The 26471-nt window shown below is 36.3% G+C and overlaps 1 protein-coding gene across 1 annotated transcript; it reads right to left on the reverse strand.

Moving 5' to 3' along the window:
- Positions 1–3636: 3636 nt before the first annotated feature.
- On the reverse strand, positions 3637–25357 carry adarb1a (adenosine deaminase RNA specific B1a). The gene is made up of 11 exons (XM_056759881.1): positions 25144–25357; positions 15158–15184; positions 12067–12135; positions 10204–11132; positions 9083–9197; positions 8836–9004; positions 8202–8353; positions 7953–8121; positions 6317–6498; positions 4984–5162; positions 3637–4900 (listed from the first exon to the last, which is right to left on the reverse strand). The coding sequence occupies exons 2-11, from the start codon at positions 15165–15167 to the stop codon at positions 4724–4726; spliced, it is 2151 nt and encodes a 716-aa protein (XP_056615859.1). The 5' UTR covers positions 15168–15184; positions 25144–25357; the 3' UTR covers positions 3637–4723.
- Positions 25358–26471: the final 1114 nt, after the last annotated feature.

Below are 26471 nucleotides of genomic sequence, written 5' to 3' on the forward strand. Positions count from 1 at the left end.
TCCTACTATAGAAAAATACTACAGAATACTACAGCACGTTTTTCCATTTACTACAGTTAATACTACAGAATGCTATAAAATACCAAAGTAATTCCCCTATACTAAAAAAATAGTAATATATAATCAAATTTTTCTAAGTGTCACAACTTTGCATAGTCGCAAACGAGGTTTACAGTAAATACATTTTAATACAGACAGAAAAGATACAGAAAATACAGTATAGAGATAAGAATTCATAGACTGCACGAATTAAAGTATAATATCATGTTATACTTATATATAACAACAATATAACAATTCAAAGACAGCACGTCCTTGGCTTTCAGAATGACCTTTTTATATATGTGTGTGTGTGTGTGTGTGTGTGTGTACAACTACATTGTGTTTTAATGAAATTAATCAATCAATATATAATTATTACAAATTTTTATTGTCCGGGCTTGACCTATTGATCTCAATTATTACCTTTTAACGTGTATTTTTTCTGCATTAAGCACTTACATCAAGTTCTACTATACATTGCCCATAAGCTATAATTAACCAAACATTAATGATGTAAAGATTAAATGGCAAAAAAAGGTTAAAAATGTCTTTATTGGAAATGAGCAGTGAACAGGGGGATAATCTGACATTTTGTCCTTGGAAATTTCTTTTATATAAACTAATATTTATTTCTCTTCCACTTCTTTATTAAGATTTTAAACATTTAAACATTCTGCATTTTAAGACAGAAGCCAATTTTGCCTTCCTGACATCCACAGCAGGTAGGCCGTGTATTCAGCAGCACGTGAAAAGATTCATTTTGATGCTCAGTTAACTCAGGTAAGATAGTAAGTGCTGGAGTGTCTGTCCTCCCATCTGTTGACATTAAAGACTCCGAAGGTCCATTAAATAGCAAATCGATGGAATAAACGAGCTGTGACAAATTAATGCAGGTTGAGCTTTCTGGATTAAACTCCAAAATCAATGCAACATGACAGACATGGTTTGTAGAGAAAAGTTAGTTACCTGGTTGCCTTAAAATTTTGAGTCAATTCAACTTAAAAATATTAGTGAACTTAATGAGTTTAGTCAACTCAACGAGAAGTTTACGAGTTGAATTAACTTAAAATTTGAATGCAACCTTTTGTACACTTTTATGTATGGGGAAAATATTATAATGTAGAACCGGAAATTTGTATTGTATTAATGAAATTTAAAACTAAAATGAGTTATTTCTATCCCATACAAGCCAAAGAAGAAGCATGTTTACTAGTGAAAAAAAAAGAGATGGCCGTCAGAAATTGAACTCCATCTGCTTTATTCGAGATTTCAGCCGTAAGTACTCGAGTCAATTTTCTTTAAAGCAAAAGCTTTCATCCAAAGCCCCTTTTTTCCCAGACTTTCACATCATGTTATCTCGCTTTGCCAATTGGGAACAACAAATACTACCGACACGTCGCGAGTGCACAAAATTACGTTCGACAAAAACAGTTTAAGTGGAGTGAGACGCACCTGTACGACTGCAACAACAAGGCCAGCTTTCCCGTTGACAGGCCTCACCTCCTGAAAGGCAATTTGGAGATAAAGGATGAAGCCGGAAGGCATGAAAGACGTCTAACGCTAATCCTGCCTCACCTTGAGTCTGATCGAACCCTCAACATCTTCCTTAAATCCCCTTTTTCTGACCATAAATATATCCACATGCTTCGGAAGCTGTCCTCGTGCACTGCAAGTTTTCCAAGGTTATGGACGGTGGGAGCAGATTTGAAGATTTTTAAGTTTTGATGGCCGATAAGGCCTTTCTTTATTTTGTTTTTTTAACAGAGATGAGTCAAACTCGGATTATCTTTGGTTCTCTCACCTCGCACAGGTGTGAAGTGCTGATAGCACCCAAACCAGCATCCCACTGACGCATCATGGGTAGTAGTGGAAAAGCCGGAATTTTGAGAGAATGATCTTTGAGAGAACCATCTGACAACTTTCATAAGAAAATATAAGAAAATATTGTTTTATTTTAGTTTTTTTAGTTAATTTCAGTTAAATCTTTTGCAATTTTGTTATATGCTTTTGTCATTTTATTATCTATTTGTTTATTTTTATGTTGCCTAACAAGATCCAAAACCATCTGACAATTTTCATAAGAAAATATAAGAAAATATATATATGTATTTTTTTGTGTTCAATTTAGTTACATTTTTAGCAATCTTGTTAAATGCTTTTGTCGTTTTATTATTTATTTGTTTATTTTGTATGTTGCCTAACAAGATCCGAAACCATCTGACAACTTTCATGAGAAAATATTGTTTTGTTTTTTGTGTTTAATTTAGTTACATTTTCAGCAATTTTGTTAAATGCTTCTGTCATTTTATTATTTATTGGTTGATTATGTATGTTGCCTAACAAGATTCATCTATCAATATTTTATTATAGTTTTTAGTTTTAGTTTATGTTTATAATTTTAGTGCCTTAAACATATTTTTGTTTATTTCGGAGGCAACATTTGTATTTCCATTTACTGTTTTCCAGTAATTTATCAGGCAAATCATTTAGATAATTTCAACAAACTGAAACACTTCAAATTGTAGTAATTGTAGTAAGTTATAATAACCTTGAACTGCGGTTTAACATGGATAATCAAACAAAAATATATAAATAATATAATTATAAGTTATAATATTGAAGGTTCCCATGGTCAACCTGAAATCAGATCAGTTGAAATTTTTAATTTACAGACCTGGAAATGTGGCAAAATGACAATTAAAAAATAAAAATGATAAAAACATACAGGGTTAATATTTTTTGTCTACTTTCATCACCAGCTTATTTCCACAACTCTTTGTTGGTGAAGTCTAGCTAACGCAAAATACTGGAAAATGCATCACAAAGTCAGAAAGCATAGAAAGCCAATAAACATGATGTCAGACACAACAAAATGCTTTAAAGACTTGGTCCTCCAAACTGATGAATGCTAATGTAAAAAGAAATAAGAGGCAGAGAACTCTCGAGAATGTGAATTAACAGACTTGGAGATAAAAGCATCTTAAAGCCAAAATAGGCATTGTTGGAAGAGCAATTTCACAATTTCCCGCCAGTCACCACGATTACAGCACTGCTAATCGCTTTATTTCACCGGCCTGTGTTGCTAACAAACAAAAAGTCATAATTTGGTGGAACTAGGACTTCAAAAACAAATCCACTACCTTTTGTTCGTAAAAACACACTGGACACTTTTATAATCATTTGTTTTTAATCCTTTGTCTGTTGAATACTTAAGTGCTTTCAAAAGTCTCTGGAGTCATCAATGAAATGTGACTTTCAGGATTTTGAGAGAAACATGGGCAGTGAACGTTTGGATGACATATCGAGTCGGGTACTGATAAGAGTTGAATGACACAATCATATTGTAAGAGTTTTATTTTCTTGAAGATTTCTTCCCATGCAGGGTTTGAAACGAGTGCACTTGGACTCATGCGCATTCGGTTTGTATTGTTGGGCAAAAAGTGGAAGTCTTCCTTAATATCGAAGTCATCAGACATTTTGCGGAAAAAAATTCCACTGACCACTATGAGCGGTTGGACCAATTATTTAACAATGTCTTATGTACTTTTCTGGACCTATTAACATGATGACTTTGAGAAAGCCTGGAAGTCTCTCGGATGTCACTAAAATATCTTTATTTGTGTTCCGAAGATGCTGGGAGGTCTCAAAACATGTTGAACATGAGTAAAAAATAACACAATTTTGAAGAGATTAACTTTTCCTTTAAGCAAAACATTGACTAAATAACATCTAAATCATGCAAACAGATGTTTTTGAAAACGTGTTCATGTTCTGTTCAGAAATCTTCCACATATGTTTTGTATTCATGCAGGAAAAAAATAATGCAGATTTTATTGGTTTGTAACCAAATGCATTCTTAACATGAATCTAACAATTGTGTGACAAGGAAAAACATAAAAACTTACATGACATACTACTGAATTTAAACGTTGTTGCATAATAAAATTTATACTAAACATTAAATAAATGTTTAGAATAAACACTTTTTAAAATCCTTTTTTAGTCGGCTTGTCTATTCTTAAACTCTACAAAATCCTGGGTTGGTTCAATTTATGGTCGGGTCAAATATGGTTATAAACGTCAATTAAAAACAAACCAAATTGTCCAAATTTTTCCCAACCACTTTTTTAATAGTACATCTTTTTTTCAATTGTATGTGATGACTTTTCCATCATTTTTGGGTGGTTACCCGAGGAGGGCTTAAGCCTAGTTCCAGACTAACTCACATTTAAAAGGTGTCTTGATTGAAATCAACTTGTCCTGACATATCTTAAAATATATAAGTGTGATTGTTTTTGTCTCAAGATGCACACAGTAATGTTTAGAAATGTATTATAAACGACTTAAACAGGCCTAGTCCTGGTTTAAGATAGTCCCTGTCTGGGAAACCACCCCGTCATTTAATCTTTATATAATAACATCTTACAGCATTGTATTTATAATAAATTAAATAGCCGTTTTATAAGTATAAAATAGCATTTGGGTAAAATCTGCAACCCACCTTTTAGGGTTAGTTTAACCCAGAAAAGGGTTTATTGGTCATTTTGAATCGAGACATAAAAGAAGCTTACCATGTCATTAAAAACAGGAAATTATCAGAGCGACTTGCAATAATAATGGAGGGTGACGGTATGGCCCATGTTCATGTATGAAAGTCACTAGCCATCAATCCTTTTCTCTCTCAGGTGTTGAGAGAAAACTGGTCTTGTTCGATTGGTTTATCTACCCACGCGCCCAGTCCTGCTTTATAGAACGCTTTGAAGAGATTTTGTTTGGCTGTGTGATACTCCAGGGCTGCCTGCTTTGCCTCGTGGTATGAGGTCGGCCGCGATCCGTGTATCCTTAGAGTCTCAGTGAGCTGAGAGAGGTAAAGAGATATGGAAGCTTTAATTCACAAAAAGTGATTTTTCACAACATACTAAAGTGGATTTTTGTCTTCACCTTGGCATGCAGACAGACCCATCGACTGTACAGGGTGTGTTTACAGAGATGTGATGGTCGCCCGAGGTCGTCTTTCCCTGTGGTGGCGTTAATGATCTCCAAACCCGGATCACCAACCGTCCAGTTGACGCTAAAGTTGGGAGCTTTTCCAGGTTGCCTCGCTTCTGTGTTACTGATGCCTAGAGATGGAGACAAAATAATATTTTTTTAATCTATCTATCTATCTATCTATCTATCTATCTATCTATCTATCTATCCATCGTTCTATCGTAGTATCTATCTATCGTTATATAGTGGTATCTATCTATCTATCTATCTATCTATCTATCTATCTATCTATCTATCTATCTATCTATCTATCTATCTATCTATCTATCTATCTATCGTTCTATCGTTCTATCGTGGTATCTATCTATCTATCTATCTATCTATCTATCTATCTATCTATCTATCTATCTATCTATCTATCTATCTATCGTTCTATCGTTCTATCGTGGTATCTATCTATCTATCTATCTATCTATCTATCTATCTATCTATCTATCTATCTATCTATCTATCTATCTATCTATCTATCTATCTATCTATCTATCTATCTATCTATCTATCTATCTATCTATCGTTATATTGTGGTATCTATCTATCTATCTATCTATCTATCTATCTATCTATCTATCTATCTATCTATCTATCTATCTATCTATCTATCTATCTATCTATCGTTATATTGTGGTATCTATCTATCTATCTATCTATCTATCTATCTATCTATCTATCTATCTATCTATCTATCTATCTATCTATCTATCTATCTATCTATCTATCTATCTATCCATCGTTCTATCGTTCTATCGTGGTATCTATCTATCGTTATATAGTGGTATCTATCTATCTATCTATCTAGCTATCTATCTATCTATCTATCTATCTATCTATCTATCTATCTATCTATCGTTCTATCGTTATATCGTTATATCGTGGTATCTATCTATCTATCTATCTATCTATCTATCTATCTATCTATCTATCTATCTATCTATCTATCTATCTATCTATCTATCTATCTATCGTTCTATCGTTCTATCGTGGTATCTATCTATCTATCTATCTATCTATCTATCTATCTATCTATCTATCTATCTATCTATCTATCTATCTATCTATCTATCTATCTATCTATCTATCGTTATATCGTTATATCGTGGTATCTATCTATCTATCTATCTATCTATCTATCTATCTATCTATCTATCTATCTATCTATCTATCTATCTATCTATCTATCTATCTATCTATCTATCTATCTATCTATCTATCTATCTATCTATCTTACCACTTAGCAGGGGTTTGTTGACATGAAAAGGCTGGGGCAGGTCATCAATATCAGCGATCCGTTGGTACATGGCCCTGGACAGGTGGTCGGCGTGGTACAAGCTGCCCAGAATTAAACTGGAGAAGTAGATGGGTTCGGTGAAATAGCTCAGAAGAGACCCCTGCACTCCGATCACGTTCCATCTATGGGACGACACGTGATAAAAATCAAGTGCGAAGTTTACAGAAAGAATACACACATGTGAACTCTAAGCACCTGTCATTTGACCAGGTCAGGATGTCACCATACAGCACGCTATTTATGTCGTAGATAAACGCACGGCACAGAAAATGCAACGATTTTAAGCTTGCTCGTGTGCGGCCGTATTTACGCCATCAGAAAAAGAACACCTGGGTGTATAATCTCAATCACTGTGATTTCTCCGTGTCCTTCGGGGTGAGCTAGTGCAAGAGCGCGCTCTAAAAGCCTCGGCAAGCAGCTGGATCGTAACGACGGCATTTAACTGGAGTGGGTTTCCGAGCGTGCGACGTGTGTTCCTAGTTGGGGGTTGTGTGTTTGCGGCGCAAGGCTTCCCTCAGCGGGATGGCTGTTTTCTGGAGGCCATAATCAGAGCCCTAATCAGGGACCCAATGCCCCGGCTCCAGGGTGCCGCCCGCTCCGGAGAGAGCTGAAGTGATTGGGGTTTCAGAACCGATGCGACAGCCAATCAGAGGCTTTCTGAGTGCCTGAGGGCGATAGAATGCTAATGGGGGAAATCGGTAAAGGTGGTTGGGGGTTCGAAGAAAGGTAAGTCACAGGAAGCGGTTGACATGTGAATGATCAATCGCAAGTATCGCCACAAAATTGGGCCACCTGACGCCAGTGGTTTTATAAATATGCATCATCAGTCATCAATCACAGTCTAAAGTCATATTTTAAAGCGCAATCAAAGAAACATTTTTACAAGAAAAACAGCACTCTCCGATCACAAAATGTAAATCAACAAAAATAGGTTTCGAATCAAAATTGACCGAAATAAACGGTTCCTGTCTTCGGGTGCAGAAATCTTCGTAATTTTTCATAGAAATGTTACCCAATCAAAAGTTGCCATCGGCAAGCCCTCTTATTTTTAAATAAATAAGTCTCCAACCACCTCTCAAATGTTTGTCCTACTTTTTTACTTTACCTCAACATCGCCATCTACTTTTACAACATAAGATTGCAGGATACTTGACGTACTTATCTTTACGTAGGTTGAAGTCAAAGTTGCATAAAATTGTAAATCATTGTTTTTATGTACGTTTTTTGTTTATTTGTTAAATGTTCTCTCATTTCTCTGCATTATTATACGTCTGCTAAATTAAATACATTTTAATTCATAAAGTTTTGCCGGGTTAACGTTAACTAATATAAAGATATTTACTTGAAATAAAAGTGAAGATTTGAAATACAACAAATGTCAAACACAACTACAAAGGAATACAAAAAAATTAATACAAAAATTGCAGAGAAGAGATACACATCCATCAAAATGCAGAGTAAAGATATATGCGTCCAATCAAATCATCGCTGACAAGCAGCTGCATGCCGTTTTACGTCAAACGCTTCCCCACCTATTGATGACATCATCAAAGTTCCTCCAGAAGTGACATCATACCTTGCGATCTTGTCGCTGCACGACATAGTCAGCAGTCTCTCTCCCTGCAGGACTCCATCCCAGGTCTGAATAGTGTTACTCGTGCGAACCGGTATCGTTCCCTCTCCGGACTCGATCTTGGTCCGCAGCTGTCCGCGGGCCTTTCGGTTTGGATGCCGGTCACCCTGGTCTAAAAAAGGAGCTTGTTTAGGCTTACCACAACACAACAGATTTGATCCGCACTCAATCGATCTCAAAAACGTTATGTACCCTCAGCACCAGCCTCGTGGGGTGAGAAGATCCGGGCGTCTCCGCAGGGTGACGTGCTGATATACAGATGAAACTGAATGTTGTCTTTTAGCCGGTAGCCGTGTTGGCTGCACCATCTGAATATGGATTTCTCATGCTCCTCGGGTCTGTCACTACAGAGAAACCGTGCACATTAAGCTGTGATGTCAGCTAAGAGGGCTTTCAAATAATTGAAAAGAGGTCCATGACCTCTCCCCCAACTCATCAAATCCGTCATTTATTATTTCACGGTGAATAAAGACCGCGAGTGATCGGTTCTTCACACATGACCATGTCAGATTAATTAATTATCCGCATCTGAAAATATATCCAAAAATAGTTTTTTATATCTACAGCTGATGCGAATGATTTATTACATTTCAATCTAAAACATTTGGGCGTAACTGTGAGATTAAAGTCAGAAGAGAAACAGAAACCAGCTGTTTAGCTTTTACATCGTGACTAATCACTTTCTTCAGAGAATAATCCTTTTAAAACATTGACTCATCCTCATCACCAGACATATTTTTGTCCAATCAAACGCTCCCAAAATGAGTGTAAAGTTTGAGAGGGACCCGAGAAGAATTTTAGTCCAAAAATATTTTGTTTGTCTCACCTAAGAAAGTACTCCAGCTGACCGTAAAGGTACCTGATGAGCGATCGCCGTGCAATGATCTCGGCGTGGCAGTCGTTGAGTGCAAGACCCATATCGCTCATGTACTCTCCATTTATACACTTGGTTCCCGTGGAAATGCAAATCACCTGAGCATCCTTCACATCCGTGCCTACACATAACAAAACGGCTCAATAGCAGAACTATTAAAGAGAACAGTACCACGGGGTCATTTTTGTGTGGCGCATACCGGTTGTCATGACGACGCCCGCCAGGACTTTTCGCCGTGCGTGCGGGGAGCTGAAGTTGTCCGTCAGCTCGCTGAACTTTTCCACAACTAAACGTGAGACGGCGTCCGCGAGCACCTTCAAAACAAACAATCCAAAAATGAAAACCAGTTCGAGTTTCTTGGCAGACGATATTTTGAAAAACGTCGGTAGCCAAACAACACTGAACCCTGTTGACTTCTATTGTATTGCACTAAAAACCACCGAGACGTTTCTCAAAATATCTGTTCTCGTGTTGCACATACAACATGCAAGAATGACGTTGGACAGGAAACTAATCGCGATGTGATATCCTGTTTGAGAACGGCTCCTGTATCCGATATTAATTAAGATTGTGTTGATTCGCGTCTGTTGTTATCGGGGGGGGGGGATGGGAGGGATTATGAACAGGATTGATTTATGTGTAAATAATGCCGTGTACACTAGCGCAGCGATTAAAGGTTTAATGCTTGAATTCCTTTCAAAGCCGACCGAAACATTCGTGTCTCGATTCTGATTTAATTAAAACCGTTCAATGAAGACTGGCAGCAGCTTTATGAGGACAAATGATACTTAATCAAAGCCACTGATGCATAGAGATTAATCGCATTAAATGTTTTTTATAATAACCAAGCCTGATGAATGAGACAAAGGTCAAATGTATAGGCATTACCGTTTACATGAACCTACGTATAAATTCAAGCTGCAAAATCGTAAACTCTGATGGTTTCGTAACCGTATTTATACACCCTCATGAGTGTATATGACTCTTTTTCTGTGGAACACAAAAACGATATTTTTAGAAATGTCTGTTTTGTGCACATACAATGGAAGTCAATGGGGGTCAATGTTGTTTTGTTACTGACGTTCTTCAAAATATCTTCTTTTGTCTTCTGCAGAAGAAAAAAGGTCAAACAGGAGGACATGAGGATGAATAAATGATGAAAGAACTTTCATTTCTGGGTGAGCTATCCATGTAACGTCAATGTAGAAGAACTGAACTCAGTGTGAACGCAACAAAGTGAATCCTAAGTGGAGTGACATCTGGATTCACAGTAGCTGTCGTGTGATCGCATCAAAAGGAAAGTACTATAAAGTTCCTCACCTGAGGCAGGTGTAGCTGCAGTCCCTCCCTTGGGATTGGCTGCCTTGAAGGTGTCTGGTCAAGCTGCATGTTAAACAGTCCCGATAACGCCGCCTGGGCCGCCCTGGCCTTCGCCAGCTTCTTATTCCTCCCTGAACCTTGAAAACTTTGCGTATCCACGGTGACCGACATCACAAAGTTCTTAGCGTGGCTCTCGCCGCTCTCCGCCACAAACTCGTACTTCAGTCCTGGCCGAAGCTCATTTAAGATCATCACTGCGTTTTTGCCACTGCCTGTAGGGGGTGCTGTTAGAGGCGCAGGCTGTGCGAGGGTTTGACTCGCCAGTCTGTTGTTGTTGTTAAGGGTCACGGGAAGCGGGTTTTCGTTTATGCCGTGGAAAGCGCCGTTGCTGCTTAGACTCAAGTAGAACAGGTCATCTGGTTGCGCTGGAGTTTCAAATCCATTAAACAGCACGTCTGGGAAATCCGCCTGGTCTGATGTAAAGTCTGCATTGACTGTTAGCGTACGACCCATGGCGAGGTGAGCTTCAGACGCGTTGGGAAACTGAACAAAAGAACGTAGCGCTTTTTCAGCAGCGTTCAGTTTGGCTTTCTTCTTAGTCGGACCGGAGCCTTCGAACAACTGTCCGTTAACTTCGATGGTCATAATGAAGACGGGCGCGTGCACGGGACCCGTCTGTGACATCAGCTTGTATTGCAGTCCCGGTTTGATTTCATTAAGCTGCATGAGAGCGTTCTTGGGCAACACCGGCCCTTGAGGTTTCCTGCGTTTCTTGGGGCGGAATTTGGAGTGCCCGTGACCTCTGTTGCCCTCTTCCAGAGGGCGTTTCCTGCCTAATCCCCGAGCGCTCCCATTGGCTAGGCGATGCCCCTCCTTCGAGGAGAGGTTGTCCAGGTTGCGGTTTTCTTTAACGTCCATGCGACACGAACCTGCGATGCCCAGAGAGAATAACTTACAACGCCTTCGGTGCAGGACCTTGTAAATGTAAAATTACAGACTTTCATGTCTTGGAACTGGATTGAAATTATGTATTTTTTTTAAAAGATAAAATATATGATTATATTATGCTAAATAGTAAATAAAAAAAATGTCTTACTAATGTAATTTAAATAAATTATGTTAAAATGTTAAAATATATGAAAAATTAAATAGTGAAAATTATTTATTTAATCAAACACTATAAATTGTATTTAATAATTTATATCCTTGATAAATTAAATATATGTATATATTTAATTGGAAAAAATCTGTTATATTATATTTGTACTATGTATGAAATTATATTTTATATAATAGCGAACCAAATATATTTTTGTAAAATATTACTCAATAGCTTATATTGACTTTTTTTACTAAAAAGACTTACAAGACTACCAAAACAAAAAAGAATCATCACAACCAGTTTCCAAAAGCGATGAAAGTTAGCATAAATTCTCATTTATAACATCCTGCAGTGAAAGATTAGTAAGTTACTCCATTTGGTGCTCAGAACAACTAGATCTTGATTGTGTGGAAAGTCGGAGATCAAAGGTCAATGTTGAGGTGTGACCTCATCTGTTTAAACCTTTTAGTAAACAAATCGGTTAATAAGGAAGCAAATTGAAAAAGATCAAATCAGTGTCAAAAAAGCACATCTCTATTCACTCAGAGCTCAGAGGAGACACATTTTACTACGTACATAAATAAACTGAAGTTTAGAGACAGACTGACCTTTATTTTATATATTGTCGTACCATGAAAAACTTTTCTTGTAAATCATTTAATGCACAAGTTCAATAAAAAGGTGGAAAAGTACACTTTTTGATTAGGGGTTGGATTCTACTCGAAGGATGAAGAAACGTAGATGACAAACGCAAGACTCACTCATGTGTTCCTCTTCATCTCCACCCAGCCCGAAGAACTTCTGCTGCCCTCTGGGCCGCCCACCAGCTCCTGCCATAGCGAAAACAAGAGATTTAAAATTCAACTCCGATCATCAGTGATCACGATTTGTGCTTACTGAAGTCATCTGTTCCCACTTACGCCCTCCGCCCGCTCTGTTAATGAGGATAATTAACCAGTTTTAATGACGGGGGGAAACTGATGTGCAGGTGCAATTATTGCCCAATTAAACGCTAACATTCCCTTAATGAGACGAGCGTCCCGGAAAACATTCATCTCATTCCAGCATTCCCACTTCTGCTGGAGTGTGAACAGAAACAAGTCTAAAAGAATTATAGGCCTGCTGGGGAGGAACGGCTTTGTGTTTTTTTATTGGTTTTGTTTTATTAGTTCAATGAAGTTAACCGTCTCAGAGAGTCATTAAGAGGGCTTTACGAAAAGTCGGTTTTGGGGGGATTTTGTTAATTGTATTATAGACAGTTTCAGCAGCAACAACAAAAACGAACGTTATAGTGGCCAAAACCTAACTTCCAAAGAATAAGTTTCTGTTGAATAGTTTTAAATTAATTAAATACAATTAATATAGAATAAAATATTACTGTAAATTCAATATGATTTTTTTATATTATGACAAAACACAGACCGGAAGTTAACTTCAGGGCAGTGCGTGCATCCGATGAAGCTGTCTATACTATAGGCGTACACCAGTGCTCGATTTGAAGGGGGGCTGGGGGGATCCGGGAACCCCCACAAGGCATTAGAGACCCCCCTTAAGAAGTAAAAAATTGACTTTGGAGGGTCCCTCAGATATTTGTATTTGAGTAAAAATTAAAATGACAAATGTGATTAAATTCATGCAATGGATGTGTTACATTTTATGAATTAATTATTTACAATAATATATATCAAGTTTGTCTCTTTCAATTTGAAACGCCCAACCCCACGTCTAAAGACCAAAGTGCAGGACAGTGAAAGAAGCCTGTTCTCCTATGTTAGCCTGTTTCAAATATAATAGCATATAGTTATGTATATTATAATAAAATATATTGTGTATTTTGTATCAATTGTATATTGCGAGAACCCCCCCAAAAAAAGTCTTATGAGGGGGACCCCCCATAATACTTGGTTCAATTCGAGCACTGGCCTACACTACACTATTTCCTACCTCAACCCGAAACTTTAATCTGGAACAGCACTGTTTCAATGTTAATATACTGTTTAATGTCGATTTAATTTTATTAAATCAATAGCAGCAAATAAATTTTAACGTTACTAAACCCAGACGTTATTTCCGCTTTGAGATGAGAAATCCGAGATGTAAATCCTAAATTCGAGTCGTCTTGAACGCAGCATAAATTGATAGGCAATAATGCAAAGACGCCTGAACTATGAAAAAGAAAACAGAATCATTGAAGGTCGGTTTTCAAGTCCATTACGTTACTGAAACCAACATTTAAGGAAACATTTCCACACAAAAATTAAGCAGGGCCGAATAAAGGGCATCCTCAATCTATGCTGAAGCGTCTGTACGGATAAGCTTGAATGAGGCTTTGAAAAGCTGACTGAAGTGGATACAGTTGATAAGAGAGTCCGCGATAAACACGCCAGAAAGGCTCGATAAATCACGAAAGCTATTAGCGCGAGCGACACAGGCTTCAGTGCGAGCTTTCCAAAGCACTGACACCGTTTCATTTCCCGTCATCAAAAGTGCTTCAAAACATCCCGTTCGCAGCTAAAATGAGGTGAGAATTTCTCAGGTGAACTTGACATGGTTATGCTGTGTCCGGGATAAGTGCACCTGCTCGTTGATGGCGATCACCAATTGATGTTGACTACGCAAAATGACTAAGGAAGGATTATCCGCGCAAAAAGGAGAGCGAGTGGCATAATTTAAGGCACTTCTCACAGCGGAACACCTGAACCATTAGTGCTTTTATAAAGTGAGGGCGCACGCAGATGCAGGTTACGGCTGCGCAGCATCTGCATCTTAGCAAAATCATATTGTCCTTTCATCTGTGTCTTATGTTTGTCAGGCAGGGACGGATAAAAAAATTACGCACGGCCTGTCCAGAATAATGCGGAATTGCGAGGAGTCTCTCCCGTGAGGACAGAGTAGCAAGATTTCCAAATCTGAACCTAATAAAAATATTATTGTGGTGTAGTTTTTGAGAAAATGAAATCAAAGTGGTTGCCAAGCAACACAAACTGAAGCAATGTGGTTTTTAATCTTAGTTTTAATCCAGAACTAGGCCCTATCACTTTGTAATTTCCGGAAACAATAGATTGGAATGAAACAATGGAAGCATCTATCCCTTTTGAAACAGCCAATAGCATTTAGATGTCTATACTTCACAACCAGGAATCTAATAAGAAACTAAAGTAGGTACAGAATGCACTTAAAAAAAACTCTCATTTAAACTTTCGCCTTCAACTCTATAACTTCTCTGTTCTGTCTGGATGAAGTACACTCGGGTCTTTTAGCAGAGAGTTTCGCATATCACAGCTATTAGCTAAACACATCTCGAGCCAAAATGGCGTCACGGTCGCATGGAGGCTTACACGGACGCATTTGAAACGGCATATGGGTTTCTGAAAACAGCACGAGATGTAATAAATGCAGACGTTTTCAGTTCAGCACCATGGAGAGCTGCGAGCTAAGAGAGACTTATTCAGCACCACGGAGAGCAGCTGGCTTAAAATGCACAGCAGGTCTGTGAGTGAGGGGTAGACATATGATCAAAAGACACAGCCCGAACACAAGCAATATCTCAGATCTACAGCCCTTCAGGAAATACTACAGAGAGAGAGATAGAGAGAGAGAGAGAGAGAGAGGGACTTTTACTCTGATTCTTAGCAGATTGAACAAAAAAAATTGGCTTGTTTCTCTCCAAGTGTCAGCTAAATGAAAAGACAAAATGCAAAAAGTTTCTATTCAGGGATATTTTGTCAAAATGGGAAAATATGTCAAATTTACATGTTTAGAAGTGGACCAACAGCATTAATGAATAACACCAGTATATTTCAATAGTATTTTTTTAAAGATTCCCATGAAATACAAATAAGATGTACCTACCTTCATTCATGATGTTGCTGATAATCCCTGTGGATAGAAACATTTGCTATTAAAATATTTAAATAAAACATTCATGTTATTCACACAAACAATCTCACATAATGTTGAAAAAGGTATGTACAGTATATGCTATAATATTGATAATAAAATAATTCAACCGTTTCATTTTTTGACCTATTGCAGACAAGGAATGTTTGGGAAAACTTCTTGAAATCAGTCATCAGAAGGCTTCAAACAACCATGAACACATTTTGAACGGGTCATGGTTTCGAGTATGAAATGTTAGGTCACTCAGCTACCACCAATCCATGCTGGTTTTTATTATCAAACACGTAGATCTGGTCATATTTCAGACAATTAGAAGCTGCTAGTGTTACATTCATTCACCGCAGGACCTGTGACATTTTTATGACAGCCTTCATATAGCGCAAACTCCGTAGGGACTTGGGCAACAGAGGGTCTGTGTCATTTTAAAAAGCTAAGGAATGAATGACATTTTTTAATATACAGATACACATATAAAAAGGGAGAAGGAACTAAACTCTAATACATGTTTATACTATATTTGGATTTTATACCAAATTTACAAAAAGTAAATTCACAGAAGAAATTGTATTTGCTTATTTAACACTCAAACAACATTTATAACAGAATACTATAGCAATAATCGAATCATGGCTAGTGCTACGTTTGATGCTCAACAAACTTCCCAAATCGAGCAGAGGCAAACTTCCATTACTCTAAAGTTGTGAAGTGACTTTAAAAGCACTACTGGTGCCACTGATCTCCCAGACAAGAGCAGCTGGGACGAATGATGCGTTTTATCAGCAAAGCTTCAGACCGGACCACATGCCACTGAGACGGATCTATCTCTCAGTCCATCAGAAAAGGTAGACACGAGACAGGTGGGCTGGACACGGTCTCGACCGGTCAAACCGAACAGCTCGAGCTAATCCCGAATTCATTCCCCCCTCTGGTAGATTAAAGTCACAGTTCGTCTAACTGAGCATCAATCCACTTTTTTATCTCGGAGTAAGAGCTTGAGTGACACAGGGTGCATTTCATTTGCTGTGCCCCATTTTCTACGAAAGTGAAATATTTGCAACCAACCATTTAAATGACTTGTTGGTTCAGTGTTTTTATTGTATATTTTAACCCAACTGTTGAGCTGTATAAACTGCACACCTTAACTCAACAATGTGTTTCCCAACTGTGTCAGTCAACTAACTTTCCCAAAAAATTGTAAGAATGAAAAGCTGACAAGATCTTGCCTAGAGTGCAAGCAAGCATCCTTGAAATCACTTTAGGAGCCCGAAAGCTGGAAAAATGTACACAAAGAGGTTGCCCATTGTTTACTTTGAATAAGGGGATTATAGGAACAAAGACTTTGCTAAAAGGAGGTGTCTGTTCCGACTCAATTATTGGAAAACAATCGCATATCTACATCTGAACACAGGCTAGACTTCTACAAATAAAGGATTGTAAAAGGGTTCTTGTCAGGTTGTATGGTTCCAAAACCATTAACATCCATATTTGTGTTGGTAATGGGTTTCTATGAGAATATAAAGGTAAGAAATTGTTCTCTTAAGAACCTTTTTGAAACCAAAAATATTTGCTGCAAAAAACCCTTTTCAGGACTTTTACCTTCGTTAAGATGGACATCAATGTCTGGAAAAATTGCCGAACAAACCGTTCCTTTGAATAGTTTACCTACAAAATTTACTCACCCTGTTGTCTTTTTAACCTTGTGTGATTTCCATTCTTTTGCAAAACACAAAAGAAGATATTTTGAAAAATGTTGGTAACCAAAAAACATCAGATTACATTACATCACATTTAATCTTTTAGCAGATGCATTTATCTGAAGCTTCTGACAAATTAAATAAACAATTGAAGGAAGCAATTGGAACAACATACGTACATCCAAAAAGCAAAAGCACAGTAAATCTGATGCATATAGCCAACCACAGTATACAAAGCTACGTTTTATACTAGTCAATGGGGACCGACATGACCATCGGTTTTCTGTTATCAACATTTCTCAAAATATCTTCATTTGTGTTGCGCAGAAGAAGGTCAAACAGGTTTAAAAAGATGATAGGATGTGAAAATAATGACAGAATTTTCATTTTGAAGGTGAACTGTTCCTTTAAGATTGGCTTAATAACCAGACTAGGTAGAAAGTCACAATTTTACAACACAAGGAAGTCATAAATAATCATCCCTAAATATAAACAAAATGCTTCAAACAGTAATTCAATCGCTCAACTAGTGAACACTACACAGTTTGGGCGACTCTCGGACTGCTGGCGTAATCACGGTGAGAGATTAGTGGCGTGAAGTGGCCGTTCTAATGAGAGGATTAAACTTCACACATGAAGAGCTAGCTGAATTGAACCTGCTATCTGCTGCCTTCAGCCCAGACCCACGACACGAGAAACATAGAGAGAGAGAGAACATGAGCTCATACACCCTATCCATAAGATCTGATCGTACACGAAAATACTCAAAACTAACTTGTTTAAAATTTTGACACTTGCAACTCTTTGGTGACTCATCTTAATAGAAAAAAACTGCTAGAATATCAAACATGAGCTATGCACAACAATATGCATTTTTACTATTCAATTACCTTACTTTCAATAAATATTCCAGGTTTGAACAAAACAAAACATATAGATGTGTCGGAAATAATACTTACACAGATATTTACAAACAAACTCATTCACACTTAAACAAAGTCTACACAACAAATGTTACACCTTATGAATTTTGCATCTCAAAATCATTTAAATGTTATAAGAAAACGTTGACGTTACAAGGTGTGAGAAACGCACGTAGTTTACCTTTGCGTTCTGATCGTTTTTTGCGTCTTCTCTTAAATCTCCTGCGTACGAGGGAGTAATAAGCGCCCATGTTTTGAGAGCAGTTCTGTGACTGAGCCATAATGTGCAAAACCAAGTCTCCCTCTCTCTCTGCTGATATGGAGTCAACTTCAGGAGTGAGGAACGAGAACGAAAGACATGGAGGAAATAAAGGGAGGAGGAAGGTGTTGTGTGTTTGTTAAGAGAGAGGTGGGGCTGTCTGGTGGGATGCAATCACGTGTGAACTGTACTGAACCCACCCTCACACAGACCAACGCAAAATATGATTCCTGAAGCTCAATTGGTAGAGCATTGCGTTAGTAGCACACAAAACTGTGTAGCTTGAATGCAATGTAAGTTGCCCACTAGAATGGGCAATGGCACTTCTTCATGACCAATACTTTAATTTTTGATATTTGACATGATCACTCAACTGATGTAATAACAAAAACTGTAGTGTGTTGTAAACTGTAAATTGTAATGCATTGGATTTTCAACACTTTGGCTCCCTCTAGTGGACACTATAGGATCCCACAACCATATTTTTAACGTGTCTGTGTGTGTGTGTGTGTGTGTGTGTGTGTTTGTTTGTGTGTGTGTGTGTCAGGGCATGATACACACCTGTTTGATTTATCGTCACCGTTCTTTATCAATTTTATGTTGGAACACCTGCGACCTGTAATAAAGAGGTTTTAACCCTCCACATTAAAACAAATCTAAAGTTAATAAAGAACATATGTGAGATAAGGTTTCGTTTCAGGCGCTTTAATACACGAGCCTGAAACAGCCAGTAGGTGGCAGTGTACACTTACACTAAATCCAATTGCAATAGCTATAAACAACCGTAAGATGGCAGTGTAGACTGAGCTAAGCAATGATATCAAATTAGGTGAGGAAGGTTAATTCAGAGCTTTACAAACAAAAGTCTAAATTTATATATCTCTTCAAAGTAAAAGGCACACATACAACAGCTTAAGTCATTGTTTTGAATTTTGTGCAGATGTCACTGCACTGACTAAACATACTATAAGCAACTAAACTAACTTCACTTACTGTTTAATCATTTTCAATCTAAGATGTTTTGGGGACACTGTACACACAGAGAGAAACAGAGAGAGAGAGAGAGAGAGAGAGAGAGAGACCAAAAATAAAAAAACACTATTCTTGGGTAAATAAAAAAGGTTAAATGTACCCTCATAAACTCATATTTTAAAGCGTCAATTAAACTTTTACTCTTATACTGTAAACACTTGATTAAAGTGTTTAATCCAACAAATCGATTTCAGGCTTGTATGTACTTTTAAAACACCACAATATAGCTGCTGTCCTTCTTAAACCTTGTACCTCCATATTTCATGATGTGAATTCATTTGCCATAATAATTATTATTACCGACTCTTAATGTTTGTGACTGGGTTTTGCAAATATCTAACCAATAAATAGTATTAAAAAATGCTTGTCAACTTAAACAACACATTATGTAATCATTTAAAAAGTACAATGTTTTTCCCATTTCCTGACAAACAACAAATTTGCACAACTGCGTTTTCAGAAAGACAACAACGATACATGAATGTGCATATGAATATGAATCATTCAGTCCCTTAGAAATAGCATCTGTATAACGGTAACAAAACTTTTCTTTTTTTGGAAGGAAATGTATAAGAGAAAAACAAACGATATATTAAATTATATAATTTATCTTTGAATGTGTATCAAAACGTCAGAGCGAAGTTACTATTACAGATCTTTTTACAATCAGTATGACAAATACGACATGAGGAATGATTTGAGATAGAAAACATCGATCAATCTGTTAAAGTGACGCTGGCCCCTGACCTCACCACAGCCACAGAGAACAGATCTCTGCTCCAACCGTAACCGTAGAATCCCCTGAAGATTCATCCCAATACAACTATGAAGGATTACAGCGTGAGCGTGCCAGGAGTGAGTAAAAATATTCACACAGCATTTGCTAAATTCAATACACTTTCTCGTGTTGACCAAAAATCTTATCTAAATGAAATCAAAATGATCTTTTAAAGTGAAATAGAATGAACAATTGGGGTAAAATAAACCAAACTCTTTTAGCCCTAATTGACAGCTGCTAAAGAACCGACCTATGATGCTCTTTGAAAAAGTTTGATTAAGAAATCTGTGCCTTGTAGATACAATGCAAATTAATGACAAGCTGCTTTGAAACTTCGAAACACATCACAGCCTTTAAGTGAGAGCATAGCACATGCCTCACACACAATAAAACACCACCTGCTGCGATAAGACCCCCATACACACACAAACACACACATACGCATAGATCCTGTCCTGACGTGCCTTTTCCACTCTAATGGAATTCATCATTTAATGCATCATGATGAAACTATACACACATAGGAAATGCCAAACACATTCTAATCATTTGCGTTAGTGAAAAGGTGAAATGTTTAAAGTGTATTTCTGATGTGTTATTAAGTTGCCCATGCATGTATTAGACACGTAAAATTGCAAAAATGTTGGTGTCGGAACAAAAGATGCATTCTATTTAAAAAGTGAATGCACACCAAGACCTGCCTGATACGCCTCGTGTAACCACACCCCCACAAATCTACGTCAGTTCGTGGTATGTTTGACTAAGACCGCCCAAATGTATACGCAAGTAAGGTGGGCGTACCTGTCAATACAATTGCTTTGGAACCTGATGTTCCAAATATTGCAAGAGGCGTTATATTTCCATCACATGCTTGCAGTATTTTGACCAATCACTACGCACCTCGCTTTTCAGAGCGATGAGCTTTGTAAAAAATCTGTACGTTTCAGAGAGGCGGGGCAAAGAGGAGATGCGTTTTTGCACCTTAAATCGTGAATACACATATTCGTTTTAGCAGTGTCATATGACCCCTTTAAAAGGTGAAGTTTGTGATTTCAGAAACACAAACTGTCTTCCTCCATCTGCATTTGTTGAACAAACAGGTAGCTCCACCCCAGCAAGACCATAAAATAGGGATGGGCAATATATCAAAATGATCAAAATATTGCAAATGTGCAATATGCATTTAATAACTTAATAATTTAAAAAATGCAAAGTTATGTATAGACCACTTTGGATGACGTAAACAACAGTGATCCAAGGCTGGTCCACAAGAACTTCCTGTTTAAGTTTTTTCACACGACACAATGGTTAATCAAAATGCAACTACCAGAACATTTTTCAAAATGTTAAACCAATATCTTAAAGTTTCAATTATATATGTGAGATTAAAAAATAAATATGATACCGGAAGTGCTTCTGGACTAGTGTTTACATCTTGCAAAGTGATCTATATACTGTATTTATATACAGGTTTTTTAATTGTTTCAATATTTTTTAAACAATTTAAATAGATTTTAGAAAAATAAATCTAGAATATCGAATTTTGCATTATTTAGCATGCTATCGCATATCACATTTTTCTTTAATATAGCACAGCCCCTACATAAAACTGACAAGAAATACTAAATATTACATGTTATAAAGTTTTCATTTACACAGACATTATCTTCCTTAAAACTGCACATTTAACATTATAGCGCATTGGAACAGACTTTTATAATAATTTCTATCCACGTACGAGGATGTGTAAAAAATTCTCTTAACCATTTAGTGCTCTTGTGTGAAAAAACATTTCTCAAAATGAAAGCCCTGATCATCTTTTACTGTTTGGTGCTGTAATTTGCACACATTTTACATTTTTGGCATTTGGCAGACACTTTTATTCAATGTATCAGTGCATAGAAGCAACACATTTGATCAATATCTGGGATTTAAATACACGACTCTACCAATTGAGCAACATTCAAAAAAGAAACAATTGTATCTTTTGAAAATATATGAAAGTCATTCACAACATGGTAGTAATGCCAAAATTACTAGCGTTTTGTTGCATATAAAGATGGTACTGCAAACATGCAAACCATCTTTATTACGCCTTCTCACCTAATCTGCCGGGGTTACGACCGCCGCTTGTTTAACATTCACACTAACAGCTAAAAATAAAAGCAAGTGGGATTCCGTCATGCGGCTCGCTATATAAAAATCACAAACACCTCATTTGTGCAACATTTATAAAGTGCTAAAATAATCTAGGAAAGCCTAATGACCCCATTTTACATCCAATAAATAGCTTTGTGTGTATGAATGTTTAGTCAACAAATAACACTAAATAACTATTTTTATCAGGGGGAACAAACTTGATAATGAATGTCAGAGGAAAGAAAATCCATAACAAACAACTTAATGAGCTCTCTGCCCCGTTATGAGGAAATCAAATAAAAATGTTCCCATTGAGAAAGCGTATGGGATCCAATGCCGTAATGACCTACAAGGATGTGACAGAAATCAGTTTTATCAAAGGAAAATCTGCACAGGAAGGCAAAATATCCACTACGAAATGCAAATATTAAGACACTAATGGCTTCTGGTTGTCTTTGAAATGTAAATCTGCAGAAAGAGTATTCATCTTGTGGAGTTTGGTGTCATATATTTTAGACAGTCCAAACTACAGATTAAACAACACTTGTCAGATAACTCGAAAACTCCTTATGTATTTTATTTGAGGTAAGCCGATGAAACCACGTGAAAGGCCGTGGATGGGACGGCAGAACACAACGCACACTTTTAGAGAAAACCTTTATTAAAAAAAACACGGGTTTCAGCAGCTAGAATACACACCCTTAGTCTTTATAATCTTTATTCCTTCAATCACCCTTCAAATTGTCCCAGATTCATTCACCACATGGGCAACTGAAGGTCAAGCATGCTGCATTGTGGGATATAGTAGGCCTATCCAATTAAGTGCACTCTGATGGTATAAACTGCACATTTTGGTTGATGTAGAATGCTTTTCTGACTGCTCAAAACGTACAGAAATTAAGCATTCTATGAAGTATGCGCGCTACAACAATAGTTTGAGAATTATGATGTTATGCCACTGTAAACTTGCTCATTATTAGGGTTCTAAATTTGTCTAAGATCTGCAGATTTGGTGCATTTATGCATGCAAAAAAATGTTCAGCACATTCGAGACCAAGTATAAATTTGCTGGAAATGTGACAAAAGAATAGGCAAAAAAAATAATCTTCATACAACCTTGACAATACACTATAAGCAAGGCAAAATATACTAAAACACTTATTGACAAACAGGGCAGAAACATAAAAAACAATTATTTAAAATAAAAGCCATCGATTTCATTTTAAAATAAAAGAATAAATCTGATTAATTTCATAGATTTTTTAATGATTGGTTTAATAAACCAAAATCGTTTATTTTGGTTTGAACTTAAAAAATAAGATTTTACGGTTTAGATAAAAGAATTCAGGTCAAAATATCTGGCCAAAGTCATGGATTTTTCCATTCACACAACTGCATTAAAAATCGTTACTGCTGAAACGTAACACTATTATTATTTATCATTTCTAAACAAATGTCTAAGTGTACCAAGTTCCGGATTTCACAGTGTGACTTTTGTTTGTGCATACTCTGTTCCACCACCTTGCTTCCCTCATTTCTATCCATGCAGAATTCACACCCGCCTGGGCACGAGTTTAGTAAAACAAACCATGATTGGAATTTAAACAAAGAAGCAAAACATAGTATATATATATATATACTTGTATACTAATATATATATATATATATATATATATATATATATATATACACACATATATATATATATATATATATATATATATATATACACAGATACTTATATACTCTCTCTCTCTCTCTCTCTTTCTATATATATATATATATTGCACAAGTTTAGTAAAACAAACCACGTTTGGAATTTAAACAAAGAAGCAAAACATAGTACATATATATATACTTGTATACTAATATATATATATATATATATATATATACACATACTTATATACTATCTCTCTCTCTCTTTCTAAATATATATATATTGCACAAGTTTAGTAAAACAAACCACGATTGGAATTTAAACAAAGAAGCAAAACATAGTATATTTATATATATATATATACTTGTATACTGATATATATATATATATATATATATATATATATACACATACTTATATACTATCTCTCTCTCTCTTTCTAAATATATATATATTGCACAAGTTTAGTAAAACAAACCACGATTGGAATTTAAACAAAGAAGCAAAACATAGTACATATATATATATACTTGTATACTAATATATATATATATATATATATATACACAGATACTTATATACTCTCTCTCTCTCTCTCTTTCTATATATATATATATATTGCACAAGTTTAGTAAAACAAACCACGATTGGAATTTAAACAAAGAAGCAAAACATAGTACATATATATATACTTGTATACTAATATATATATATATATATATATATATATATATATATATATATATATATATACACATACTTATATACTCTCTCTCTCTCTTTCTAAATATATATAGATATATAGATATATCTATATATATACTGTATGTATGTATGGGTACATATATGTATGTATGTATGTATGTATGTTTGTATGTATGTACGTACGTACAAATTAAATAAATATTATAAAAAATAAAACCTGAACCTTTGAACTTTGAATAAATGACAATCTCCTGAGACACAGCAAAAAGGTTGGATAATTTTCTTTATATTAATATAATAATGAGATATAATATAAAAACTAAGATTGTATAATTGAAAATGTTCTTAAGTATTTACTATCTCAGCAAAGCCCAGTCTTTTGAGATTAAATGAGGACTTAAAACATCAGACATGTGACAGTTAGGACAGCTTCTCCATTCACTGGAGATCAGTTTCCAAAAAAACTATAGTGTCGATTTTCAATGCACATGTTTAGAAGCCAAGGGGGGAATCAAGTTTGTGAAAGATGGCTGATTAAAAAAAATAAGATCTGTTGCATCAGGATTTCGGACAAGTGTGTCGTCTTCTGCCTCCAGACGCACCATAAGATGCTGAACCACACATAATGCACCTTTCATTACATTCAGTTCTTCATTTCATTCATATACAATGATAAAACACAAGGTAGAGCTAAGGAAACGCATGCATGTGTGATGTTTTGACGCGAAGAAAGGTGAAAAATACTTACAGTAGATCGCCCGGTTTATAGGCTACTAGAGAGGGATGCGGATGGACCAAATGCCTCCAATAAACAAAACGATGTGAAAAAATAAATAAAACGTGAAGAAAATTCTATCGCAATGTGTAGCAAAAACACGAATACGTAGTAGTTGTGTTAACGCAAGTAGCCCATCACTGCTTATCGTTCATTGAATCATTGAATTAGCGTGTTTTCATCTGCGCTTCAGATAATGCAATGGATGTAGAGGAGAAACAACCGCAGACGACATCTGATTGGCCAAAGAGTGGGCGGGATGATCTACACTACGACGTATGATTGGCGCATGAGGATTTGACGGGCATGATGATCGCGCTGATTGGTCAGAAGGACAGTTGAACGGTTTGATATACTGATCGTGGACAAACTTAAAACGTTAGCATAATTATTTTTAATTAATTATTTTACATTATATTACACGACAAGGTACGAAAAATGTGATATGTAAAGCACATTTTAAAAGAAAAATGTATGAACGTGACGATTGGATAACAACGTGTTTAATCACGTGCCATATAAAAGAAAGGTGGCTCCAACAACACCTTTTTAAAGAATAAAATAATGTAATAATTAACATTTTAATTTAGTTTTTAAGCTTTGTCTTAAGGTTTTAAATGATAAGGCCTAATACAATGCCATCCATACAGTTCTATGGGCAATGGTAAATAAAGTGAATAATAAATATGTGCAAGCATAACACTGATGTAAAATGCTTAATACATGCTAAATTATAAATGCAGAAAATATTTTTGCCCATAAAAGTATATGTCTGATTGCCTGATTTATTACTTTATAAAAGAAGAAAATCCTTACTAAAAATAATAGCATAAGACTTTATTGTCTTGGAAGGTCAACGTGTCCTTGATTTCCACAGCGTGCACTGAAGGCCCGGCGGGCCCCTGACTCAGCTGGCCCCCTTCAGACCATCTATTGTCATGAAGAGCCATTGCTGCTTCTGACCTTGCGTGTTAATCATCACACTAGTGCCCAGAGGGTGGGCACTAGTGTGATTCATATGAAGGGGAATTGGGGTGGTTAAGCATCCGTCCCACTGACGGATGAGACGAGGAGTTATCACAATGCAGCACGCGAGCACGGGCCGCCCCCATGTACTGATGCATTTTGGTTTATATAACAGGCAGTGCAGTATTTTAGAAACACACATTTGAGAGTAAAGCAGCTCCTCACAAGCTGGGGTTTAATGGTTTGATTTGACGTTAATGAATTAGAAACTTGTGATGAAATGAATGTGGGTGAAAAAGGATTATAGAAAAAATTGAAATTGGTCAATTCAGGTA

This window comes from Triplophysa dalaica, chromosome 10 (assembly GCF_015846415.1).
Source record: "Triplophysa dalaica isolate WHDGS20190420 chromosome 10, ASM1584641v1, whole genome shotgun sequence".
Classification (NCBI taxonomy): Eukaryota; Metazoa; Chordata; class Actinopteri; order Cypriniformes; family Nemacheilidae; genus Triplophysa; species Triplophysa dalaica.

Coding starts and splice junctions, on each gene's coding strand:
- adarb1a (XM_056759881.1), bottom strand. Junction 8,122..8,201: donor CCACGAGGCTGGTGCTGAGG/GTACATAACGTT, acceptor CTCCTTTTTTAG/ACCAGGGTGACCGGCATCCA. Junction 6,499..7,952: donor TGCAGCGACAAGATCGCAAG/GTATGATGTCAC, acceptor GTCGTCCCATAG/ATGGAACGTGATCGGAGTGC.